At 39.8% G+C, this 27,513-nt stretch overlaps 1 protein-coding gene across 2 annotated transcripts in view; it reads left to right on the top strand.

The window, feature by feature from the left end:
* Positions 1–27,131, top strand: part of gabrg2 (gamma-aminobutyric acid type A receptor subunit gamma2) — a 53,640-nt gene extending 26,509 nt beyond the window's left edge. Inside the window, exons 7-10 of one of the 2 annotated variants that reach the window (XM_079647536.1) lie at positions 17,096–17,248; positions 19,407–19,612; positions 21,121–21,144; positions 23,541–27,131. In XM_079647536.1, the coding sequence (XP_079503662.1) occupies positions 17,096–17,248; positions 19,407–19,612; positions 21,121–21,144; positions 23,541–23,819 (662 nt within the window). In that variant the 3' untranslated portion in view covers positions 23,820–27,131. Of the gene's footprint in view, positions 1–17,095; positions 17,249–19,406; positions 19,613–21,120; positions 21,145–23,537 lie in introns of both variants that reach the window. The other variant, XM_079647535.1, reaches the window with a different exon arrangement.
* The last annotated feature ends 382 nt before the right edge of the window (positions 27,132–27,513 follow it).

Raw genomic sequence — 27,513 nt, 5'->3', positions numbered from 1 at the left:
GTTGAACTCACGCAGCGTCAGACAATAAAACCCTCTCTTTTCCTCCGTACCCAAATCTTTTTAAAAACAGGGGTACAACGATCGGGTACAGATTTGCTGCCGATCTGACGTCAAATCGGCGGCGGACCCACACAAAGTTGCTATCAGAAACAATGCCTGACATGTTTTGGACGTAATCTCGTCTTTGTTTACATTAGCAAGCCTCGCTAACAGTCAGAGCTAACCTATACTGGAGAGCACTTGTGTTTAAAAAGCAGGAAATAAAAAAAGAACTCACCTTGTGATAAACCCGCAAGAGAAAAAGCATTTGAGCTCCATACTGTTTCAGAAAAATCTTTGATGTGGTTTAGAACAGGATGGCGTTTTATCACAGCATAATTTAACTTTATCTCCGGTAGAATTCTGATCAGGCATTAGCTCCGCCTCCTCTTTTTATTTTTTTAAAGCTAAGGACCCAAAATCCGCGTTTCTCTAACAGGGCTGCAAAAGAGGTCTTTGAGCAGTATGAGGCATGGCTACAATGGGTGATCTGTTTGGTATTTTAAGCAAAAAACTTCACAGACATGTTTTGTATAGGTATGGCCCTACAATATATGTTTCCAATATAGCATGATAGGTCCACTTTAATTTACATCAGAATAAGAAATTCTTTTTTTTCTTTTTTTTATAATTTATTTATTTTTTATTTATTTTTAATAATGGGACACAGGGTTCGGTCCGGATCCGGACCTTGGTCCGGAGTTTGAGAAGCCCTGCCCTATGGTATAGCTATAATCTGCAGCTTTTGTGCATTTTGAGAGTAAATAGGTACTGGTGATTCAGATGATTTTAAACGTATATTGACACTATTGCTTTAATCTTGTTGTGTAAAGCCATTTTGTTTAACACAGCATTCTAATATGTTTTATAAGAAGAACAATCACTGGGATTTGTGTTGTTGTTGGTACATTGACCTACAGTGAAGACCTTGGACTCAAACTTGCATTCCAACATCTTCTGTTTTATAACACACTGTGTTGGTCACCATCACGTCCCTGAATCCCTGCCTGTTAAAGGGTTTCTGTCCTGCCTGAAAGGTTTAATAGGTATAGTTATTCTTTGGAAATAAAACCTTTTCACAGTATTCCAGTTCACGGACTCTGCTGAATCACCCTCAATTACAACTGAGTACAAATAGGTCAGGTGAGGCAAGAGAGTGACACATAATGGTAAGCTGAGCAGACAGGTGAATTGACCAAATCCAGACAATGAAGACTAGGTAATAGTCAGAGGAAGAGATTTCCTCTCATTCTAGGAGACAGGCTAGTCTCTGCAGGCTCAACTTGTCACAGGACTCCAATCTGTTCCTGTATACTCTGAGTATCTTTTTTTATAATAACAAGTGATGCATGATTAAAGAAGGATTGAGTGACATCGTAGTGAAAGGAGGCCAGTGTCGTGACATGCCATCTGCTGCTCGTATCCAGTTGTGCTGTAGCTTTTTATAAAGGATATGTCTGTTTTTATTTTGATTCTCCTCCCTCTCTGAGCCAGTGTCCAAGGGGCTTGGTCTCTCAACATGTCACTTCACATCAGAGCTGTACTGCCTGGAAGCTCATACCTGCATTTACAAACACAGAGTCACACAAATTTGCATGCACGCACACTATTTTAGGCCAATAACAAAACATTCACTGATGCTTGTGACAAGCAAGGACTCCTTGAAAGGATGCCAGTGGACAGAATAGAGAGAAGCTAAAAGATATAAAGAAGATTTTGAAGGTAGGCCAAAGCACTAGGTAGACAGCTAACATTGCTGTTTACACCTAAGTGAATGGGCTATGCTTAAAGCTTGGAGCTGTGTTCTCACCCATCTGCCAGGCTGGAGTTTATGGAGGAGCATCATAGTGCAGACAAGGACAGAGAGGCGACAACGCAGGGGAGAGGACCAATCATAAATAGGGATTATAGAAGGGACCAACATGGAAAGGGATGATGGTTATGGCACTTTTTTGGTCCTTCAAAAGGGAAATCAATTTTACTAGTCTACAAGAGTGAAATGTGTTGACCTACTGCATTTGAGGCTATATGGTGGGGATTTATATAACTGTAATTTGGGTTATTATATTTGGGACAGCTCTGGCTTAGGTAGTAAATGGGTGTCTACCAATCAGCGGATCAGTGGTTCAATCCCCAGCCCCTAGCAAAATACCTCAAATTGCATCCGTAGGCATGTATATGGTACTGAACTAAATGTAAGTGGTTTTGACTGGAGTGTCAGCTAAATGACATGGAACATATTTCATGACCAGCAATATATGAACTAGCATTTTGCTGTCTATAGCTTTGACTCTATTATTGGTTGATACATTTATTTACTAAAATGTACCAAAACACTTTCAGAGTTTGTCAAAAGATCAATAGCCATGAATGTGCATCCAACAACAGCGTTGTGGTTGCATTAGTGGATAATAGGTTTGATTGATAGAGAGGATGTCAAATAAGATAGATTGTGAAGGGAAAACCAGGACAAATGACTCATTTGTTTTATCAAGAAGCTGGTGATTAAGTGTGATGCATTTACATGAACTATCAAATACAGGGATCTCTCCGAGGCAGTTTACCATCTTCCCAGCACATTAGAGGGACAAATGAGCTTAGAAGACTATCGCTTGGTTTGCCAAGAAGCCTTTCCTTTCAAGCTTAAAGAGAATCAACGCTATTTACGGTCTATCTATCTGGTTTCGCTACTAGCCTCACTTTTCTCAGCATTGAATCATGGGATGGTTTAAGAAGGACGTGAAGTGCTTAATTTGCTTTCCTTTTAGGTGAGCACAAATGCTATGTGCATCAGCCTGTGGTACATATCTGTGTGTGTTAGACATTATTCAGAGTGCTTTGGTGTGCGCCCGGGTCCCATGAATTAATGCATGTTCCTATGTGTCCATTTGCTTGCATGCACATTTAAGTGTGTGCTCTCCACTGGATCCAAGTCTTATTTTTTTTATGTATTGAATGCTATTCTTAGAGTGACCTTCCAAAACCCGAGCCGTGCAGCCCAGTTGTCTGTGTGCGTCCGCCTGTGTGATTCAGTTAGAGTGGAGAAAGCCCAGGGACACATCAGTGGCCCTCTCCCGATTACGGAGCTCCACAGTTTGCAGATGATTCTTTGATGGGGCAAATCTTGAGGCATTGTGGTTGAAAGGAAGTGGCCCAGCGAGAGGCAAACAGTCAGCCAAACAAACACATGAACGCCCATGCACACGGTATATATAAACACACTCGTGTAAGATCAGTCACTCGCTGACACGCCAAAGGACTCCCCTTTTAGCATGGCAGAGTGCATCGTTGCTCTATTCTGCCAATGGATCCCATAATCCTCAGCTACAAAAATACACTCTCACACACCACTACAGTAAATGCATTCCTGATGCAACACAATCTCTTACATCCTTCAGTCTTGAGGTCTATTTATCTTATACAGTGGGGCAAAAAAGTATTTAGTCAGCTACCAATTGTGCAAGTTCTCCCACTTAAAAATATGAGAGAGGCCTGTAATTGTCATCCTAGCTATACCTCAACTATGAGAGACAAAATGAGAAAAAAAAATCCAGACAATCACATTGTCTGATTTTTAAAGAATTTATTTGCAAATTATGGTGGAAAATAAGTATTTGGTCACCTAACTTCTTCTTTAAGAGCCTCCTCTGTCCTCCACTTGTTAACTGTATTAATGGCACCTGTTTGAACTCGTTATCAGTATAAAAGACACCTGTCCACAACCTCAAACAGTCACACTCCAAACTCCACTATGGCCAAGACCAAAGAGCTGTCAAAGGACACCAGAAACTAAATTGTAGACCTGCACCAGGCTGGGAAGACTGAATCTGCAATAGGTAAGCAGCTTGATGTGAAGAAATCAACTGTGGGAGCAATTATTAGAAAATGGAAGACATACAAGACCACTGATAATCTCCCTCGATCTGGGGCTCCACGCAAGATCTCACCCTGTGGGGTCAAAATGATCACAAGAACTGTGAGCAAAAATCCCAGAACCACACGGGGGGACCTAGTCAATGACCTGCAGAGAGCTGGGACCAAAGTAACAAAGGCTACCATCAGTAACACACTACGCCGCCAGGGACTCAAATCCTGCAGTGCCAGACATGTCCCCCTGCTTAAGCCAGTACATGTCCAGGCCCGTCTGAAGTTTGCTAGAGAGCATTTAGATGACCCAGAAGAGGATTGGGAGAATGTCATATGGTCAGATGAAACCAAAATATAACTTTTTGTTAAAAACTCAACTAGACGTGTTTGGAGGAGAAAGAATGCTGAGTTGCATCCAAAGAACACCATACCTACTGTGAAACATGGGGGGGGAAACATCATGCTTTGGGGCTGTTTTTCTGCAAAGGGACCAGGACGACTGATCCGTGTAAAGGAAAGAATGAATGGGGCCATGTATCGTGAGATTTTGAGTGACAACCTCCTTCCATCAGCAAGGGCATTGAAGATGAAACGTGGCTGGGTCTTTCAGCATGACAATGATCCCAAACACACCGCCCGGGCAACGAAGGAGTGGCTTCGTAAGAAGCATTTCAAGGTCCTGGAGTGGCCTAGCCAGTCTCCAGATCTCAACCCCATAGAAAATCTTTGGAGGGAGTTGAAAGTCCGTGTTGCCCAGCGACAGTCCCAAAACATCACTGCTCTAGAGGAGATCTGCATGGAGGAATGGGCCAAAATACCAGGAACAGTGTGTGAAAACCTTGTGAAGACTTACAGAAAACGTTTGACCTCTGTCATTGCCAACAAAGGGTATATAACAAAGTATTGAGATGAACTTTTGTTATTGACCAAATACTTATTTTCCACCATAATTTGCAAATCAATTCTTTAAAAATCAGACAATGTCATTTTCTGGATTTGTTTTCCTCATTCTGTCTCTCATAGTTGAGGTATACCTTGGATGAAAATTACAGGCCTCTCTCATCTTTTTAAGTGGGAGAACTTTCACAATTGGTGGCTGACTAAATACTTTTTTTCCCCACTGTATAGTAGAGATGTTAAGATTCACCGATTCGCATCGGTGCACCGGCATAAACGTTCAAGATGCGAGTGCACCGGTTGAAAGAGTGCGCATCGGCTACAGTTTGGGTTGAACCGGGTTGAACTCACGATGCATCGATTACGTAGCGTCTTTGCATCGGTAAAAAAACGATTCATTCATATAAAATCCCCTCATCTTGTCAACGCTCAGCAGAGACGATCTTTGATATTTGCTTCGCCACTACAGAGGCCGAGAGTCTCAGTTATCAACACACAATGAAGTTGAGGAGAAAGAGAAACACAGCGCATCGAAAAATACCTACAAATCAAACGTTTGGCAACACTTCGGATTGTTCAAGAAAGACGGTGTAATAGTCCTTTATGCTATGTAGTTGACCGCAGGTCATGGAGAGTAATAAGGTATCCGTGGACCTTTGTATGAGGTATCTTTATTACTTCTACAGCCATGATACATAGATCCGTCCTAGATGCGGACTTGCATACACACAGTATCACTCCGCAGCCGCACCCCATCAGTAACGTCCTGATGGTATATGAGCACTATATACTACAGACGGTCAACTTGAAAAATCGCTGGCAAATTGTTAACAATGCCGAGCCGCTTTAAAGTACACAAGTAGTTCGAGGAACTTAGTGACGCACATAAAGAGGTGACATGGGGTCTGCGGCTGAAAAGAGAAACCTGAAAGTTAGACATATGAGTTCAATCACTCAGTGAGGTGTTCTGTCAGAGAGAGGTGTTTAGTTTACCGCAGCCTGTGACGGCCAATAATAATTTAAATGTCTTCCTTACTGTAAGCAGTTATGAAATACATGTTTGTGAAAGGTTATTTGTATTCTTTATTGTTCATATAGAACCCACTGCTTTCTGCTCACTGGTGAATGAGTGTTCAGCACATCAGGCTGGCAGCTGTATGGGCATTGCTCTATGGTAGCTGTTATTTGCATATTGTTAATCAAGAGCAATGCATCCTTACATTGTTTAACTGTGAGGTGTTATACAATTTTACTGTACTCTGGAGAGCTTTTAAAGGTAAAAAAATAAACGGCATGATGGGATGTGCAGTACCAAATATGTAAAGCACTTTTTAATCTATGATTTGCTGCATATAAGGAATAAAACAAAAATCCTCTGTCGTACCATATTGAAGTATCATTATTTTTTGCATCGTGTTGAATCGCATCGTATCGCCCCGAATCGCATAATGTCGAATCAAATCGTATCGAACTGTATCGCAACAGGGGTGAATCGTATCGCATCACCTGGTGTTTCAAATGTATCGTCAATGTATCTTATCGTGGCAACGTATCGAGATGCGCATCGCATCGGCCACAGTGATGGAGATGCACATCCCTACTGTATAGGGGTTTTTGTAGAAGAAAAATAGTTTTGTCCTTTAGATAATATTTTATTTTTCTGTCAGGAGTATGTGATGGTTATTTGGGTTTCTTTGAGGTTGTGTTGAAATATCATTGCATTGCCAAACAAAAAAGCTGTACCCTGGGCAGACATGTGACAATATTGTCTTGGCTTCTGGAGGTTTGTGAAATCCAGCAGCTGTGGTGTTGTAACAGGCATGCCACAAATGATGAGTTCAATAGCAGGAATCCAAAGCAAATTAAAGAGAAAATGTTATCACGTTCCTTGAAACATGATGCTTCAGAGACAATGGTGCTTGTCACCACCTGTCTGGTTTAATCAAAAAAAGATGGAGGGAGACAAAAAGCAATAAAACCAAAATGCCGATATATATATATATAATTTTTTTTCTTTCTTTTTTCTCTCTACAACTGTATCTGAGACAATGCATCAACACAGGTGAAAAGTCAAGGGAAATTGCTTTATGAGTAGCACCTATTTCCATAATAATAAGAAAAACAAGAAAAAAAAAACAGTATGAAAATGTTCAAATATATTTTTCTTTTCTTATACAATACGTCTTGATTTGGTTCTTCTAAATTATTTATTTTAAGAAAGTGTTTATCATAAAAAAATCACTTTATTTTTTGAAAGTATTAATCGGTGTGCAATAGGTAGGGATGGGTATCATTTGAAATGTATCGATTCCGGTTCTGCTTATCGATTCCGGTTCTTATCGATTCCCCGTTTCGATTCCAAAATTGTAAAAGAAAGAGGTCAAACGTTTCGATAATAAAAATATCTTTATTCTTTTAAGCTTTAACTGACATTTTTACAAATATAAAATATACATGCAATACAAATGTTTTGCACAATAGCTTTGCTTTATTTTAACTGAGCTATGCCTGTGGCAAGCTATTAACAGGCATTACACTGTGCCTTGTCTTTTTCTTTTTTAGTGTAGTGGAGCCTCACTTTAGAGTGTTTACCGCGATCCATCTTTGGTGTTATGAAGTGACTGAGCTCGTGAGCTGTCTACGGGAGGGCGGGGGGTCCCTCGCTGCGGGGCAACTGTGGACCTCTGTCGCCTGTCAGCGCAACTTACATGATGCCGTTTTAAAAATGAAGGGGCGGTGCCGGCCATCAGCGTACCGAGCCGGCCGTCAACGGCCCGCTGACGACCGGCCGTTCTGTGATTCTCCAGAACACACAGATGGCCAGTCGGCCCTTAACCTGTATTCCACCGGGTCACCGCGGCGCAGATGGACCCGGTGGAATACAGGGTATACCGCGTTTAGGAACCGTTAAGCAGAACCGAAATTGTGTATTTTGTATGGCTACCCGGTACCCGGCATTTTCTTATCGGTTCTCATCTGGAACCAAGTTTCAGTTCCCAACCGTATAGCAATAGGTGCAACACAGTTAACATGACTGTGTGCTGTATATAAAAACAGTAATTTAATCACAGTAATAATCCAGGCAGTTTTTTTTTATCAGATGAGGATCACTCCATCTTTGCTGAAGGAAAAAGGTTAAGAAGCGCTGAAACAATCCATTAGCCATGGTGCAACTCTGTTTCTATAATAGCTGCTCTCTCTAATCTCTCCCCCCTGCATCCCCCCTTCTCTCTCACTCTCTGCGCATTCTCCTTCTTTGCTTCTGGGTGATAGTTGTGATGGGCAGGAGTGGGAGGAAAAATGCTCTGACTCAGCCAGAATCCTGCTTTTGTGAAGTTAAATACCAATGTACACTCCTCCCCATCCCCTCTCCCCTCCTCACACACACATCCTAACCCGCCTTATACACTAACAGCATTCACACTTACAAGTGTCTACTCTTTACAAGCCATTCTCATTTCTTCCCTCCTCACTCTCGCAAGGGGGAAGATTTTTTTATTTTGCAGCCTTGCATTCCTGTGTCCTACTTTTCACAACCCCCTTCCCCCTGCTTTCTCTCCCTCTCTCCTCTTTTTTCTCTGCCTTCGCCCATCGGCAGTCTAATAAGCTGGTAATTAAAACCTGGAAACAGAGAATAGTGATAGACCTTAGGAAAATAGATTGCTTTGGGAAAATAAGACAGCACATAAGAAGCAACTACGTGTTTGTGTCCTTCTGGTTAGTGTTGTCAGTGCTCTGTTTTCTGTCTGTGAGGGTTGAGTCCAATAAAGTCAATAATATTCAGCGTCGTTTCTCAACTCCTGCAGCCGTGTTACACCTTAATACGTCAACAGAACGGTCCTCATGGTGAGTATTTCTCCATCATCCTTAATGGCTGCAAACCTTTCTGAAGCACAACTGTAGTTTCTACATGAGCTTGAGGATGTTAAACTAGGACACTGGAATAAATTGACTACAAAATGAAAGTTATCTAAGAGCGAAAAAGAGCGAAAAAGGAGGGAGTGGACGTAAATAAGTGAGGATGTTATTGTTTCCTGTTTTTCCGTTCTGATGCTGGTAGGCAAAGATGGAGGGCATGGGGTGGACATTTGCAATGGATTTAAAAAGAACGAAGGGAGAGAAGAAAAAAATTAGAGGTTGTTTTGTCAATACCAAAACAGAAAACGGGTCAAAGCTGTTAAGAGATGACGTTTCTAGAGATTTAGTGTCCTTGACTTCTGCTGTTGCAGCTGTTGAAAGTGTATTCATAACAATTTGTACTATTTTACTAACTTATCATATATTTTGCAGGTAACATATATGCACACAAGTACCTATAGCTGTGACATAATGGAGATAAGTCTAATAAAAAACATATCTTCTTTTGAAGCATGACAAATATATGCTTAGGTTAATCACAGCTGCCTCATAAAGTGCTTCAGTATTTGATGTACTCAGAAATACATTCCACCACTGAAAACAATGTAGTAAGCCTAGTAGCATGAGTAGTAGCTCTTAGAAAGTATACAGTATTATTGGTCAAAGTGCTAATAATGTCGCCGGGGCGGCAGTGGTTCAGTCTGTAGGGGATTGGGCTTTGGACCGAAGGGTCGCCGGTTCACGTCCCGATCAGACCAAAAAATACTTAGTGTTGACTGGTTCTGGAGAGGGGCCAGTTCACCTCCTGGGCCACTGCCGAAGTGCCCTTGAGCAAGGCACTGAACCCCCAAATGCTCACTGGCGCCGGCTAGACTGGCTGCATGTGCATGTGTGCATAAAGCTGTGTGAGTACTGTGTGTACCTGTATAAAAAACGCATGTGCGTGTATGACAGAGTGGAAAATGAATGCCCCTCTCGGGGGATTAATAAAGGTCCATCTTCTTCTTCTTCTTCAAAAACAAAAAGGCTTCTCTTGTCAAAGATATGTGCAGAAAGAGGGATATTAGAAATATCATATTCCAACAGCTATAAATACAACTGAATAAGAGTTTGTAAGTGCATTGTAGATGCACACTTCTGCATGCCCTTGCAAAATAAACAGCCTCTTCTTGGTACTCTGTTGAGACGTACAGAGCTGGTTTAGAGGCTACATGTGCTCAAAGTTGATGCCACTCAGTGGAGCAGTAATTGTTTCTGGGCCAATTCCTCAGTGCTCAATCAATTATAATAAAGTTTGATCCCAGATACTGTTCTCACTCAGCTTATTGGCCTTACGTAATATTCTGCAACCCAAGGTTTCAAAGTAATTAGCCATAAGAAAAATGGAGAGAGTAGTTGTGGAACATCCTTTCTCTGGTGTGTTAACATATGGCATAAGAGGATGAATTTTCGTAATCCAATAAAAAACGCTGTTTCCCGTGAAACATAATGACAACGTACAGCACATCACCTTTCACATTAGCAAGCACTTAACAAACATGTTTTATTGTGATATTACAACTCTGCAGAGTCCATGACTATATGTTCTGTTTGGCACATGTTATTACCTTGTGAAGCTTTTAAAATAGCATTTTATGTGTGCATGTTATGCTAATACATCTTTCATGTAATCTAATCTTGGAAATGTTTAACTTCAGTTAAACTGTCCATGAATCAGTTGGAGATGCATTAATATTCATGCTTGATATCTAGTGTCATGCATGAATGAATTTAAGAAAAAAGCAGTACATTTGTTTATGAGGCTTATTTATTTAACTGTGTTTTTCTGAGAGTGCTGTTTTGGAAAAGCTTTGTTATTATTGAGGTGTTTAAAATAAAACATACTCTGAATATGCACAGGCCTACGTCAGTGCTGTAGTTTGAGGAAATTCATTATTTTAGTTGAATATGATTAATTTGATTTCAAAGCTTAAAAAACAAAGATCCAAAAACATAATCTTTAATAGCACTAAGCCATGGCAGAGAAGTGGGGACTGATTGTCTTGGCTCATAGCGTTTGTCTGAGCTCATCTATCGAATTTAGATTTAAATGACATTGTTGCTATTGTAAAGACCATTACAGTATGCTATTAGGACTGGGAAATCACCCCAGAGATATCTTGTAATTGTACATTCGCTTTTTAATCTGACAGCATTTCTGATTAATTAAAGTAGCATTATAATGAAATTGGACAAAGTTGATGCTACTGTATGATTTATTTGATTAACAGTTCAACTGTTTCTGAACATCACAGCATTCAATCCCAAAGTTTATATACTGTTGTTGTGATTCTTAAAGGTGCATGTGGGAGGCACGTGAGGATGTGTTTCAAGCATGATAGACTGTGGTGGCAAATGATAGATACTCAAAAAACAATGTGTAGTTAGCCAACCCGTGACATTCTAGCCCTTTGGTTATCTGTTTGGAACTCTACTGGCTTTTCAACTGAGAAAGTGTGATTATTATAATGTAAGCTAAGTAGTTAGCACTTCTTCTTTGTATTCCAAACAAATTAATGTTCATCCTTCAATACTGAAAACCATTGCAAATATTCTCCATCCTTCTCCTTCGATTGCTCATCTTAACATATTAACTACCAAGAGGCCCCTAGAAAGCTTTTTGTCTTCTGTGTTTATCAGGACATTTGTGATGATCACACACTGCACTACATTCTCCCCTCCTAACTTTTACTGAGCTGCATTTCATCTTAATTGTAGGCAGCTTATCTGTACTTGTTAAATAAGCTAAAATAGGTCAAGTTATCATTGACGTGACTGTTCCGAGACTCCTCTCACCCAGCCAAAATAGTTGGAACAGAAAATGGGTCTAAAAAATGAAAAAAAGGAGATATATTAAACATGGCGAGAATAGATGGTGAGAGTGGATTCTTAGAACTTGGAGCTTATATAACCAGTGTGAATCGCATCTCTCCTCAGCGTGTGAATAAGAAATAATGAAGCCATTTTTAGACAAGGTAAGCTGGAATACAGACTGAAAAAGCTTGTGAATGCGTTTGCCTCGTTTTTGTAATTATCCAACGCGGTGGAAATAAACTCACTAATGATGTTGTCTTGCAACTTCTGTTCACAAGTAAAAAAGCTTAGGTGAGGACAAGAAATAGACAAGAATTGTTTGTGGCATGAAATAGGATGTTACATCACAAAGCATGTTGTTTTCTTTGGATGGTAGTCGTAGCTGGACCGGGAATTGGACAGTTCCATGGTCTTGGTCTAAACCAGGGGTGGGGAACCTTTTTCCTCTCAAAGGCCATTTCAATTTAGGCATTAGTAAATTACCATTGGGCCATAAAGTGGCACCTTTTAACTTTTTCAATTTTCAATTTGAAACGTGGTTTTCTAACTTTTCCACAGTCTACTAAACTCTTAAAATAATGGCAAGGAAAACAGTTTCTTACAACCTATCATAAATCCTATAAACTGCATTGCTCTCAATCATTTCAGAGCCATTAGTGCGTCTGAGAGAGGGATAATCATCTTTCTGTGTCACATTCAACAGAACATTAACAACGAGGCAATCAAACTCGGCAGACTCCTGTCTGTGGTTTAATCATGCTGCTGTGTTCCCACAGTTACTCACCGAGACAATGTTGAGCATTTTTTCCTCTGACATCATCTTGCCACCCGCCAACAAGCTGGAATAGCTGCAGCAGCCTGTGGAGACAAAAAATAGTGCCTAGTTAATCACTGGCATATTGCCCCTAGTCGTGTCACTGAAAGTGGTGAGTTAACATCCTCTCTAAGTATTGTTGACCGTACGGAAGCCCAGCCACGGCATGACCATTGTCGATAGCAAAGATTCTGTCTTTGGCACACACACACACAGACACACATGCAAAATTACATCCGCTGTCACCTCTGATATAGATGACCCTTGACAGGAGAGGAGCTCAGTAAGACAGGCTGTCAGCCGCTCTGTAATGTGTCTGCTTCGTCTCCCTTCATTGGAAGGCCAGCATGTGCCTCAGGTCTCTCCTGCCCATCCATATCCACACCAATTTACAGCCTAGCCGCCAGCAGAATGATATTCCCAAGTGACAGGTTTTTTTCTTTTTCTTCATGGTCAGCAATCCTGAATTAGTCCATTTCCTTCCTATGAACTCCCCTGTGTCAATTGTGCAATAATGTACAGCCCCATCGGATCAACATTAGTTCTCTCAGGTTCATTATTCTCCTGTCAAATACAGAATGTTATAACAATTTCTGCATTATAATAATAATAATAATAATAATAATAAAACACGATTTTGTGTATTTCCTCTAGAGTACAAGGGTCTTACTGCTGTGTGTCTCTGTAATTATTTTGAGTGTGTTGTCTCTGCGGCTTTTAATAACAAAGCAACACTGTTTTGTGATGAATGATCATCCCCGCCAAGTTTGTATTGCTTTTTGTAGATTACATCAGCTTGTAGCAAATCGCTTTTGCAGAGGAAATATGTGATCCTAATAAAAATACTTCAAACCATATCTTAATGCAAACACTAGTTTTGAGCTGTTGTCTGCATTGTTGATTTTTCACCCCGCAGTCATCAGCATTTTTAATTCACAAATTATAAACACAAAAGGAGCAGATTGAATAGAAAGCAATGTAATTATATAGATAGAATGATAGGATTTGAGAAATTTGAACATTTAGGAATTAGGAAGTGGAAAGATAAGACTATGGTTAAATTCCGGGAATTTTCAAAGATGGAATCTTTCCATGAGAATTAACGGGAATTTAAGGGAATAAACAGGAATTTAAGGGAATAAATGGGAATTTATGGGAATAAACCGGAATTTATGGGAATAAACTGGGAATTTTCTAAATTGAAGGTTGGCTCTTCATAGGGAACCTAAATATAGGTGGGGAAAGTATACGTTAGCATAATCTATCTGACTAAAACAAACAGATGCCATTCAAGTACACTTGAATATCCATGCCATTCCTCAATAACATGCACATAGCACACTGCTTACTGCATGGCTATTGATACCACACCCCCTATAGGCACTGTCCATCACATGCACAGATGATTTCTAGAAGTAATATTTAACTCAACATTCATGTTTTTGTTCTTCAATGAAAAAAAATGATTGTATCATTTTGCATGGATGTTTTCTTATGACAAAACAAGAATGTTTATATTTATGCTTGGATATGATACAATTTGATTACATTACCCTCAATTCCCAGTTATTTCCCATAAATTCCCGAGCTTAACTTCCCATGGAATTTACCGGAAATGTAGCAGAAATGTTCCGCCCCTTTGCAACCCTAGATAAGACGCTGAATGAGAAGCCTTAACAGAGAAATGAACTTGTTGAATTGAAGGAGTAATGACTGAAGCTGTCTGTGGGATCACAGAAGATGTTGGCATTGATGGATAGAAGCAAACTACAGTAAGATCATAGCATCTCATGTATGAAAGCTTCTTTATAATCCTCGTTCATCCACAAACAGTAAGGTACATTTCAGTTCAGAGGTAACGTTGTTTGTAGAGAGAGCTTTCTATAGACCTTGTGAAGATGTGTGACCACTCTTGCGAACACGCCCTCATCTGCTGGCGTTGACAGATGGAGAGTTCTATCTGAGGTTAGTTTGAGAACTCCCATTAGGAGGAAAGCCGGCACGAAGGCTTGGATGCTTTGGTATTCCAGCTGCAGTCCTATGCTATGAGAAATAAACAGGGACCGTTCCACACACACACACACACACACACACACACACACACACACACACACACACACACACACACACACACACACACACACACACACACACACACACACACACACACACACACACACACACACACACACACACACACACACACACACACACACACACACCTTGACTGTAAAGCACATGAACAAAATGTACAAATGTCAAGATAAGTTAAGTTTGAAGCAATAACAATCAGATTCAACTTTTATTTGTTCAACTCTTATTTAACAGGAAACAGTATATATTGCTAGCTCCATAATGTGCTTTTATAAATTGTATTCAAATTTAAAGCTCCAATGTGAAGGGTATTAAAATATCTCTTAGCAGTGGCAATGAGCACATACTGCTACACCCTGAAACAAAGACTGCGTAAGTTTTCACCAGGATTGTATACCTTTTTATTATGTTCCATTGATTAGAATAATGTAAAAGGTAGCCCGAAAACACAATCAGAAATTGATTTAAAAATTCACTTCAGCAGGCAATCTTGTAAAAATAACCATGCAAACAAACTGTAATGTAACATGTTCACACTAATTGGTGTGGGACTACTTGTCTGGATCATTTACCAACCTGCTCCCTCGTGTAGTTATGTTGTGATATCCCAACCACACAGTTAAACCAGGAAGGGAACCGGAAACCATTTTGTTTTAGTGTAATCAGGAAGTCATTAACAAACTGATACGTTACTACAGATTCCTAATGGCAGGGCAGCAAACCGATACATCAGCCTTCCAGACAGGAGGGCAGAGGTCGATAACACATCCTCAAAGAGCGTTCCTGGCAGGGGCTGTGGCCTGTAATGAAACTAGAGAATGGACTGAGAGAGGCATACGGCAGGAGGGTGTTTCACCATTCGACCTCACCCCTGTGGTGGAAGTCCCATTATCATTAAGGTTTCGAGGAAATGTGAAGAAGGCTTTGTGCTGCTGACCGAGCTGGAATAAGTGTATTAACAGGCAGTTTCACAGCTGTCAGGGGTCTCAGTTTTGGGCCCTCGCTAATGTAATGTTAATAAAAACAAAATAGTGGGCTGCGAGATCCCTGAGAGAAGCATGCTTGTGTTTTCCGTACTCGTACAAACCGAGGCGGCACACTGTAATTCACTATGCACCTGCCTGCATCAGCAGAAAACACACATGGCGATATGAACAGTTATGGTTCTGCTGCTGGGGTTATTGCACTTGGTTTATTTAATGATGCTATGCATGGGTGGGTGAACAGAGGTGCTGGGTGGGATGAATCACAAATACTTGGTCCCTCTCCAGACGCTACGAGAACTCACACACACACACACACACACACACACACACACACACACACACACACACACGCACACGCACACGCACACACACGCACACACGGAGTGAACATGTTCAAAGACATAATAAACACTGACAGTCTCATCTCTTTCCCTCTCTGTCGCTGATTAACACAAAAACACACAGATGTTTGCTGTTTTTCAATAAACGGCAGTATGTGTTGTGCGCATGAGGATGATTATTAGCCAGCTGTTGAATCCACAGCTGCAGTGACTACTCCTTGTGCGGTGGGTGCCTATACGCCTATACACACACACACACACACACACACACACACACACACACACACACACACACACACACACACACACACACACACACACACACACACACACACACACACACACACACACACACACACACACACACACATCCGATACATGGCGAGAGTAGGTTTGCCCCCTGCAGGTTACGTGCCACACTGAGAGGCCAGCGGAGGTTTCCGACACTTTTAACACTTTTGTCTTCTAATGAATTAGAAGACAACTAACTTAGCTGGAGGCCAGCAGTGCGCTGCCATTAAAGGGAAACAGACAGGCAGGTACATGGGCACATCACTTTAGAGGACAGTAACTATTGGCAGGCTTTGCTGAATTGTCAAGCTGTCAGGACTGGAATTGTGCGTTTGTTCTTGTACATGTCAATCTTCCTGTTTGGTTCTTGTTTATTTCCCTCTCCTTGCAAGTGTTTTGAAAGCACACTGTGTCCGCATGTGGTACAAGAAGGTGCACGCATTCATGATTAGAATGCATTTTAAACAGGCAGGCTGAATGATCCGTATTGTCAGGGTTAGGGCTATCTGGACTCAGCTAACCTCATCCTCCTAACACCGAACATCTGCTGGGGTCAGACAGCCAAGTCCAGGGAGGGCTCATCATCAGCTGGATGCTAGTGTTCATGCTCAAGCTAACTACTGGCAGGAGACGAGGGTGTGTGTGTGAGTGTGTGTATTCAAGCAAGTCCTGCTCTGGCTCTGAAACACTCTGTTTCATTTAAGATCTCCAGTTGCCTTGGGCAAACATGCTGTGGAGTCTTTGGTTACACAACATTACGCATTGATCAGCCCGTGACTTTGCAGTTTGTCTAAGCTTAGCTCGGTGTTTCTGTGTTGACAGAATTTTTTGATTACAGGAAGTGAATGTGCCACTAACTTTCTCAGTGCATTACATGTTTGATCATTCGTATTTTCTACTATGGACTGTGAACATTAATACTCACGGCTAATTACTATGCAGTGTTTACACTTTAACATCATGTATATCCTGCATTTAAACCTTCTATCCCTTGTGTTTGGTCACACATGCCCTTCATTTATCAATTTTCTCTCCTGTTATTTCTCTCTCTCCAGGTGACTATGTGGTGCTGACCGTTTTCTTTGACCTGAGCAGAAGAATGGGATACTTCACCATTCAGACCTACATCCCATGCACCCTCATTGTTGTCCTCTCATGGGTCTCATTCTGGATCAACAAGGACGCAGTACCTGCCAGGACATCATTGGGTAAATATAAAGTAAACCTGTTTTGCTGCAAGCTGTCCACCATTTGTTGTACATGCTGGAATCATGTAAAAGTCAGTTAGCAGAACACATTTTAAAACAGAATTTTACATTTCCCGAACGCACTTATGCTGCATTGAGGTTCATTAGGCAGCCTAGCCCTGATTACTCTCTGCTGAGAAACACAACTAGCACCCTGTGGTGGTCATACACCACCAAAATACAAAAAACAAGTCGGCTTAAGTTTCCTGCTTCCTGCTGCTCTCTCCTTTTGTTTTGCCGTCCCTTCATCTTCCTCCTCTCTCCCCCCTCTGAGACAGGGCAGCTGCTTAGGAATCTAGTCCATCTTGATTAGAAGAGCCTATCCTGGCACATATGTTTCCATGCATGCCCTAATGAGGCATTAATTATGCAGTACAGCAGGGAAGTTGCAGAGATGCAGCCTCAGCACAATAATGATGCAGGTGGCCTCTTCACTGAATGAAAAAGTGGGAAAGACTGAGGATTTTAAGGATATTGGTCAGCTTTGAACATGCCCTTGGCATCCAGTGGACATCCTCAGAAGTTCACTCATGGTGCAGTAACGTACATATTCCTTAGTCAGCTTATCTTTCAGCCCCCTAAGGCTCTAAACCCTGACCTCAAGTCAATGTGATGTGATCATTAGCGAGCATAACTGAATGTAAAGCAATCCCTGAAGGCAGAAGCCCATATGCTATCCCACTATGATCCTCACTTTGTCCATCATTAATCCATCTCAAAATAGGTTGTTTTGTTTTCCTTCTACTAATGCAGCTCCTTACATGATTTCCGGCTGAAATAATAACAGCATAAAATCATTGCTAAAATTGTACCAAGAGTCAAAAATCTTAATTTCCTTTGAAAGATGAAGTCGGAGGTACAGGAAGCCAGGTGGTTAGGAAGTAGGAACGGATTAATGCAGATGACATACTTCTTAATCCTTCAATGCCAACCAGAAGTATATCAATTCACTCATAATACTGCAATGTTAATCATGACGCAGACTGATGTCTTTCACTCAGTGTTACATTTAGACATAAATCATCGAGTGTGGTCGATTTAAAAAGGAAAAAGGCGGCGTTGTTAATGCTTGTTTGCTGGTGTTCGGCTTGTGTGTGTGTGTGTGCTGTCTCCAGTCTGGTGTATCAGCTTACTTATAAACACATTTACTAGTCATGTGCTAGTCACCCAGCCTAGAACTACATCATCATTAGAGACAAATAGAGCGGGTAAAATGGGAGAGCGTAACCAGATGGTGGATAAAGAATTGTTGTATGTCAGTGTGGTGGTCAATGGCAGTTAAATCAGTAAAGTATGTGGATCATAGGGACAGTACAAACAGCTGCTCACTCCATCCGCATGGAGCAAGAGCTTTCAGTTCAAAAGCCAACATTAATCCCCTTTTATTTATTTCTATATATATTTATAATATATATAGTTATAATCAGTTGGTTGATAACCTCTAGCATGACTTTTTCTAATTAATCTTAGATCTGACAGCTTTCGTCACATGGAGTTTCACATACAGTATGCAACTCAGTTCAATTTGAATGAGGCTGTAATTTCTAATTCAGCAATTGTTATATTTTCCAAAATGTAAAATGTACCTTCTGCACTAAAACATTAAGGGGTTATTGGGCTGAAAAAAGTATGAGAACATTGATGAATTAATTATGAAATGTATTAACACACTGAACAAAAAAGGATGCAATCAATGCAAAATATTAAAAAACATCTATTCCCAGTTTCAGATGACTTCCTTTATGACACTATTTTGGGGAAAATATCCTTATTGTGACATTTATTCAATCATATCTTTAAAAACAATTAAAACATCATGACCGATTTAAGAGCGTAAGTACAATGCGTGTATACATGTTATGTAACTATAATTGTGTTGCACTTTTTGACATTATAATATACAAAATATATCAGGCTTCTGTTTACAGATTAGACATAATCAAATAAAGCACTGCATTCGCTGCTATAAGAAAAAGGAAAGCAACTTGTGATTATGACAAACCATTGCGCTCTATGTACTGTGCAAAAAGAGTACAGTATCATTCATTCATACATTTCTAATGTTTCTTGATTCAGAGCTGATTTAATTTGTCTCTCTTGTCTTCAATCTCATTATCAGGCATCACCACGGTGCTGACCATGACCACGCTGAGTACTATAGCCAGGAAATCCCTTCCGAAAGTTTCCTATGTGACCGCCATGGACCTGTTTGTGTCAGTCTGCTTTATTTTCGTCTTCGCCGCACTCATAGAGTATGGCACGCTGCACTACTTTGTCAGCAACAGGAAGCCGAGCGCCAAAAAGGACAGGAAGAAGAGAAACCCGGTGAGTTTATTTCTAACAGTAATTCAAGTGAGGATTTGTTTTCTTTAGGTTTCAGTGTGACAGAAACATTGCTCAATTTCCCAGTGTAGCTACAGACAAGTGATTTGAATGTATTTACCATGCTTTGGGGTTCATCCTGTGTGTTATATATTTGCAATATTTACAGTATCCTTCATTTAGGTGAAAAGTCAAGTCCTGCATCTGTCCATCTGTCCACTTTATAGCAGCACAGGGATTAAGCCTTCGGGAAAAAAGAGAAACACTGATTTCCTAAGGGAGCATCTTCCCAAGGGGCCAGCCCACAAATTACTCAATGAGCAAGGCGCGCAGCTCCAACCTTTTCCTGATCCACCATATATCAGTTACAGTTGTAATTTAGAACAATGTCACGTGACAGGAGAGTAGTAGTCATGTGAGCTTTTAAATCCCTCAAAAGATCATGGCAGCTATGTCGGAGAGCCATGATCCCTCGCCATATGAGCTGAGAACGCTAACCCTCAACAGCAAGATCAGCAGTTCTCCCGAATCAGCTAGAGAGGTGGCTTATGGTTCTACATATGAATGTCTGCATGACAATTGTTTTAAGTCTACTTCTTGAAGTCTACTTAATGACACAAAGTTTAGTGTTTTAAGTCAGAAAATGTTAAGGGTTACTGACATCTCTTTTTGAAGTTATGACTTTTCTAAGGACTTGGAAGATATCAAATCTTAAACCTCTAAGTATGATGTGCTCGGGGAAACCGCAGTATTGAACTGGAATTTTGTGGAAAGTGGGGCCCTCTAGTTTCAGCCTCTGCAACTAAGGATGTGCACATTGTGAAACTGTCCAATGGACGAATGAATGAGTAATGAAGTGGAAGGTGTTTGCCAGTCTGCCATCTCAGAGGCGCTTTTACAGGTCTTCATAAAATGCAGAAAGGAGGAAGTATGCTATAAGAAGGAGGTCTTTTACTGAAATTCTTTTGACGTTCATGAATTGTTGAAGTGCATTCGAAAGAACAGGTCATCGAGGAAATGTAAATAAATGAAATGTTTCTCTTTGTTCTGTTAAGCCATGTGATTTTTTTTTTTTTAATGTTCTTATTACCAGCATATGTTACCACAACGCCTGTTAAATGCCACTAACCACATTTGTCAACGAGCTGCTATGTAAGGCCAATTGAAACGTAATGATGTCACAAGGACAAGGAGTATTTGAACACTGTATTATAGTTTTGTATCTGTAATATTTCCCCGAAGGTAATGCTGGCGGAATCATGTGAGATACATGTTTCCCACAATGCATCTCCTCCTATGTCTAATTGTAACATGTTTGTCCCTCTACTGTATATTTATACTCTTTTCATTATTGATTTAGACAATAGAGTGATTGTAAGTTTCAAACATTATCCTGTGTATATTTCTCATTTTATCGATGTTTTTTGTGTCCTCTGTTTACATGGATTCTTTGTTTTTTTTGTTACTCTCTTTCAATTCCACATATTCTTTGTATCCTGTCTGGACAAAAGCTCCTCCGGCTCTTTTCCTCAAAGGTATATTGCCTGTGTCTGACTGCATGTGTCTGCTGCATGTTGGCATTCTAACTGTACATACATGACATTAAAAGGGGCGCTCTGCAGTGCACAGTGCGGAGGCAGCCAGCCAGACGTACTTATTCCATTTAAAAAAAAAAAAAATGAAAATAAGCATCCAGAGGAATGTTATAGTACAGGTCCAGTGTGGACTCATTCTGGCTCCCTCTGTCCTGTCTCCCTCTTTGTTGTTGTTGTTGTTGTAACCACAGTGACCCAATAGCCGCTGCAAAAGCTTCCTGTCCTTTCCCTTCTCCTGCCAGTAAATCTATACCTGTGTGTTTGTTGGGCTTCTCAACCTGACGCTTCCTACAGAGTCAGCAGAGCCTTAACGGACTGAAACAGACAACCCCCTGCACTGTGCTGAGTCAAATTTAGATTTGGAGGTCCATTCAGAACATTAACACATGCTAATCTTTAAACACCTAGAAAGCATGTAGGGTGGGAGCAATCAAAGGTCGAAATGTACACACACAAGACAAGATTATATTTTTCACATAGTGGTCCTCATAGATATTTTACTGGGGGGGAATAATATTATCAGTTGGATTTCCAGCAAAGACATGAGTCTACAACCATTACATATTGAACTCAGGCTAGATAACAAGGGCATCCTCCTCTAATGAATGTTTCCGCCGTCTGCCTTCTATGAGAGGTTGTCTCATTTCAGCCAGTTAAAGTCGCCAATGCCACTGTGTTGTTTCTTTGTTGTTCTTTTATTTTGTTTTTGCTAACACCGACACAGCACAGCCCAGTTTGACCAGGCCATGAGGCAGGATGCTGTTAATGCTCTTTCTGCGCTTCCTCAAGTGCAACCAATCCCCTTGAGAACTGAGTCATAACCTTTTTAGTTTTTGCTTATCCCCACCTCAACACCTCCGTTAATAATTAAGGACAAATAGGCTGAAACTAACCCGTATGTTGTTTTGTTTGTGGTTATGTATCGTTTTCAAAGGGCCTGCAGGTTTGTGCACTAGTGCTGGGCAAGATTAGAATGTGGGGATGAACAGTTTACTTCAATTAATGTATTTAAAGCTTGTTTGAGGATGCATGTGCACAGCAGATAGTGTTATGTTCAAACTAAAACGGCAATGACCACTTTTTGTATTATTTCAGCAAGCATATCTATTGTAGATGTGTACAAATGGGGTCAAAAACATCACTTTTGTGATGTATTAAGCAATTAAAAAAGAACAGATTGACACAGAGCATACATATAAGATGTAAAACATATTGCGAGTCGTAGCAAAGTCTTTTTTATAGATTTGTGTTCCTATGTTAAACGAATAAGCATAAAGAACACTTAAATGACAGCTACTGGCACTTTTTTTGATCGGAAGTAATGTGCAATTCTTCAGAAGTTCAGCTTCGGAGTATGCTTGAATCGCTGTGTCTTTTTTAAATGATGAGCTTGACACCCGGATATATCAGCAAGGTCAAATAACCTCTGCCAAAGGGGAGGAGAGTATTTCATCTGCCAAAAAGCCAGTATTCCAATTTGTGCAAAGGTGGCATTTCAAGATAAAAGATGATGAAAACAGTGCGTTTGCATGCTAATTGTCTCTCTGTATAATGGCAGGGCCACGTACTCACTGATGTCACTGTCCTATTTTTGGAATCTTCACAAATAAATAGCATGTGCCCTCCAGTGAGTGGTGAGCACAGTTTGAAAAGGGGTTTAATTATTTTGGGATTTGGTCACAGTGAGAGTGGGCTCGAGAATTATTGAGCTGTGTGCTGAACATCTGCCAACGCATGCTCCTCCCCAAGCTTTATGATGCATCATAAGCCATTAACAATATATCCTAATAAAACATGCCAGAAAAAAAAACAATGCTTACAAAATCAATACAGGTCCAAATGATGACATGTTGTTCAGTCACTGAGCATTCAATTCGTTTTTTCTACATGGAATAAGTGAGGCACTCGTGTGTTTGCTACAGTGTTTTCACTGCACTTTTAGATGTCATGGTCAGAATCTAAATGAAATTGAGGGGCATTGCCCAGCACTAGCTCTATATATCTGCAAAATAAAGAAATATTAACTACTGTGCTAAACATTTTATAACTTAGTCAGCGCCCAATTTATCCCCAGGCAAAGGTGTCACTATAATCCTCACTAATGCAACCACAGTTGGTAGCTACGAGTCAATTTGAGTTTTCTTGGCATTAAAAGGGTCCATTGGCGAATTGAAGGTGCAATTTACATTTCACTTACTAAAATTACACTCAAGCAAGCGACCCAAAAAATGGCAGCTCAAACTAGATCCCCTGTAATGTCAGTGAGGTCTTTGTTACGGCATGCTGGGGCTCTGGCATAGCTAACTAACTCTGTCCTTTTGTCCTGTTAAAAGCAGAAACCCACGGTTGACATCCGCCCCCGCTCGGCCACAGCCATCCAGATGAACAACGCCACGCACATGCAGGAGCGAGACGAAGAGTACGGTTACGAGTGCCTGGACGGGAAGGACTGCACCAGCTTCTTCTGCTGTTTCGAGGACTGCCGCTCCGGAGCCTGGCGGCACGGCAGGTTGCACATCCACGTCGCAAAGATAGACTCGTATGCACGCATCTTCTTCCCCACTGCATTTGGTCTATTTAACCTGGTCTACTGGGTGTCATATCTCTATCTCTAGGCCTGGGTGTGTGCCCAGCCCTATCATACAGCTCATTACATTCTACATAAGCTCTGTGCCAGCAAGGGACAATATGAAGGAGGGGACCCACTAAAACGATACAATGCATTTCCTTTATATCCATACATTTGATCCCGCTGAATTGTAGTTATTTTATTTGAAAACGTTAACACACATTGCAAAAGTTGTAGCATTACATTTAACTGGTATGAGGAGGTTTGTAGATTGTGTGACCAATTATGTTTAGTTCTTTTTTCTTTTCATTCATTCATTCTCAGTTAGACTTTAGCTAATTGCTAAATAATTTCCTTATGTATAAAGCAATTCAAATAAATAGAAATTGAGTTGACAGCAAACACTCATCAGAAAAATCTAAATGACATTACGTAATTTCATCATTTCCTTTCACTTAACCTAATATATCACACAATCTAAAGCACTTTAATAGAGCTATTTTAGACAGTGATGCTAATTTATTTTTAGTTTGTTTAGCTTTAGTGTTGGCACAATTAAACATTGCATTTTTCAGGTGCGGTCAGAGAAAGACAATGCTGTTTATGGACAATGCTCAACTGTACAGACACTGTATATATTTTACTATTACATAGTGGTTTACATTTATTGCATGCACCTTTCAGGCCAAAAATCAACATATTTTGGAAGTTGGCTATGGAAATATAAAAAAAAAATAAGCACTGTTTATTATCATTCAAGATTGAATTATACTATTTTCTAGGAAAATTGGAAAATGAAATTATAAAAATGTGCCCGATTTATCCTTTTTAATTTGTAGAATCATCTCTGCATACAGGCCAGACAGCTTGTCTAGTCATTTTCCTCACAGCTATTAGCTAACAGTATTGACAACCCCGACCTCTCTTCCTCTCCTATATTTGTTCTTAAAAGCGTGCATATACATAATGACACACTCCTGTTGTTTTTTGGTTACGCAAGCTTTTACAAGACACCTAAACTGAAACAAGTTTTCTTATAAAAACAACAGTGTTAATGGCATCTACATTACCAGCAGTTTCAAATATAAATTCAAACTGATTGAAACGAATATCAAAATACAACACAAATGTTATATGAAATCAACCAATGAGCTTTGTTCAAGGGGGAAAAAAGCCTCTGCTTGTGTTGAAAGAAATGTTCAAGCCTTATTATTAAGCATCTAACTTCCTGTCTCTTTGAGAAGAAACACGTTGAGAATGTAAATGATTACATAGTGAGGAAGCTGATTTACAGGCTGGGCAGAATTTCCTTGTTTTTGTATTTTTTTTCTTATTTCTTTTTCCATTTAAATTAGCTCTGAATGCCATAGTGTGTGAAGAGAGCGGAGAACACAGTGAAAGCATCTGAAAAGTAAATGTCATGTATGATAAACATGTAACACACATTAATTACAAACCCTCCAGATTACAATTTTGATAGACACCAGTATGCAACAAATGGAGACAGTGCTTCAGTATGATTTGTCAAGGAATGGGTGTAAATCACATTGTTTATGTACATATATTATTAATGGAAGAAAACACTTGTCAAGCCCTTGGGATTTTGTAAAAGGGAATATATTTTGTAATTTCAGCATTGTTACAGTATATCATCCTACAGTATATTATACCTATTGTATCATGCTGGACTGACCGTGTAGAATACTTGGGGGTAACGGGGTATTTATTTATTTATCCCTTTATTGTATTTATTTATTTATTTTATCGAGAGAAAAAAAAGTATGTTATGTTCATATAGTCCCTGAAAAAAAAGAACATAGAATGCTGTCATTTATATCAAAGATGCATTTTTGTTTGATGTGTCAATGGAGCTTGAGCTTATTTATCTTGTGTTTTCTATGTTGTGATCGATGTACACTACTGTCACAAGGGCCTGTCAAACTGTTATATCTGTTAAATTAGTGAGTTGCAACATAACCTGTTTTGCAGCTTCTGAGTAGTAGACTTGAACATTTTCAGGGGGGGGGGGGGGGGGGGGGAACACAACAAAACGTTCCCAAGCCACCAGAAGAGAAGAACATTTGCTTGTCTCAGTGACTATTGCTTATTTCCACTTTTTCCACCTTCACAAGGTCATTGGTTATATTTGCCATATTTAATAAAGTATCAGTGATGATACTTCCATATGCATTTATTATCCGATTATCTCATATTTCCTGAAGTTTCTTCCCTTTTGTATTTAACGGTGGTCCTGTTGTGTTCCGAAGCTGCCACTTAGTAGTCTGTCTTCAGTGTGCACATACTCTATCTCTCACATCTTTAGAGACACAAGTGTGTCAATAGCAACTTAGACTGGTCATCATCTGTGTTCTGTAGTTTAAAGAAGTGTAAAAGAGTGAGTACATCTTATCAAGTGCCAAAGTGACACACATGCAATAGAGAATATCAAACTGAAATATCATTTGTGAATCCACTTTTAATGCCTTGAAGAAATGAAAAAAAGAAAAACATGTGCTGAAAGTGAGTGTTTTCGTGAAGGAAATGCTATACGATGAAAGTTGAACACACCATTATTCCCTCAGATATTGTATGTTTTTTTGTTCTTTTTTGAAAACCAAAAGCATGAGTACAATTATTTGAATGTAGACCAGATTGATAAGAAATACATTTTGTATCAGGGTGAACAGCTAAACATTTCTGACTCAGACTTTATTAGATTGCTGGGTTTGTAAATAACCAAGCATGTCTTGTGTTTGAACAGTGGTGCAAAAAAACAACATACTTTATGCTATTTTACTTCTCCATGATGTTAAAAGCTTATCTCATTTCTGTTCATTATTGTTTGTGCACTCTACTGTAAAAGCAGAGGTATAAAGGAGTATGGGAGACACTGTTATATTCAGTAGTGTGCATGTCGGATATGTGTTCAGAGTTTGGACTAATTCAATGTTTCATCTGGTTGCAGTCTTTTGCCTGCATTGAAATGGACTTTTATTACACTGTACATTTGACAAAGTACTTTTATTTATGTCTGGACCCACACATGAGACATTTATGTGAACAGCACATGTAGATATTTTCTATTGTTATGTATTTTGTCAAACTGCAGAAAACAAAATAATATGCACTGGTATTACAGAGCTCAAGCTATCCAAGAACAACATCAATTTCATATGATCCTCATACATACATTATGTTTGTTGTTTGCCATTTATGTATATTTGAGTATTGTATAAAAGGGGCACTGATCAATTATGTTAGGGTCTGCATAATATGCTATACATGTACTGGAAAAAAATCCTTTTCATAAGGAAATTGCACATAGCTGTGAAATTTTACAATAAAATGGTTGCATTTATCTGTGTGCATAAGTTCATTATTATGTTTGGGTACTCTTGTTCGATAAGTAATATTATGCACAGACAAGTATTTATTTTAAAGTCATATGTTGCTAAAGATGTAGAAATATGAGCCAATGTACTTAAAGTAATAGTTTTGTACTATTTTATTGAATTATGATTTATTTATCAATGTGTTGGTAACATTTAACTGTGTGAATATTGTATATGCAGTTTAATCGAGTGGCTGAATATCTCAAGTGAAGGTAGTGGATTTATTTCCTGGAAACAGTCAAATTCCTACAGTAAGTGCTTCACCATTTTATTTAAGTTTAGCGCTCGAATAAATGTTCTTCCCATCACTTTTTTGACAACTTGTCAAAAACGCAGGTTGCTTAGCAG

The sequence above is a fragment of the Notothenia rossii genome (genome assembly GCF_949606895.1).
Source record: "Notothenia rossii genome assembly, chromosome: 9".
Classification (NCBI taxonomy): Eukaryota; Metazoa; Chordata; class Actinopteri; order Perciformes; family Nototheniidae; genus Notothenia; species Notothenia rossii.
Note: the sequence above shows the minus strand (reverse complement) of the source record. Positions and strands in the feature narration are given on the sequence as shown.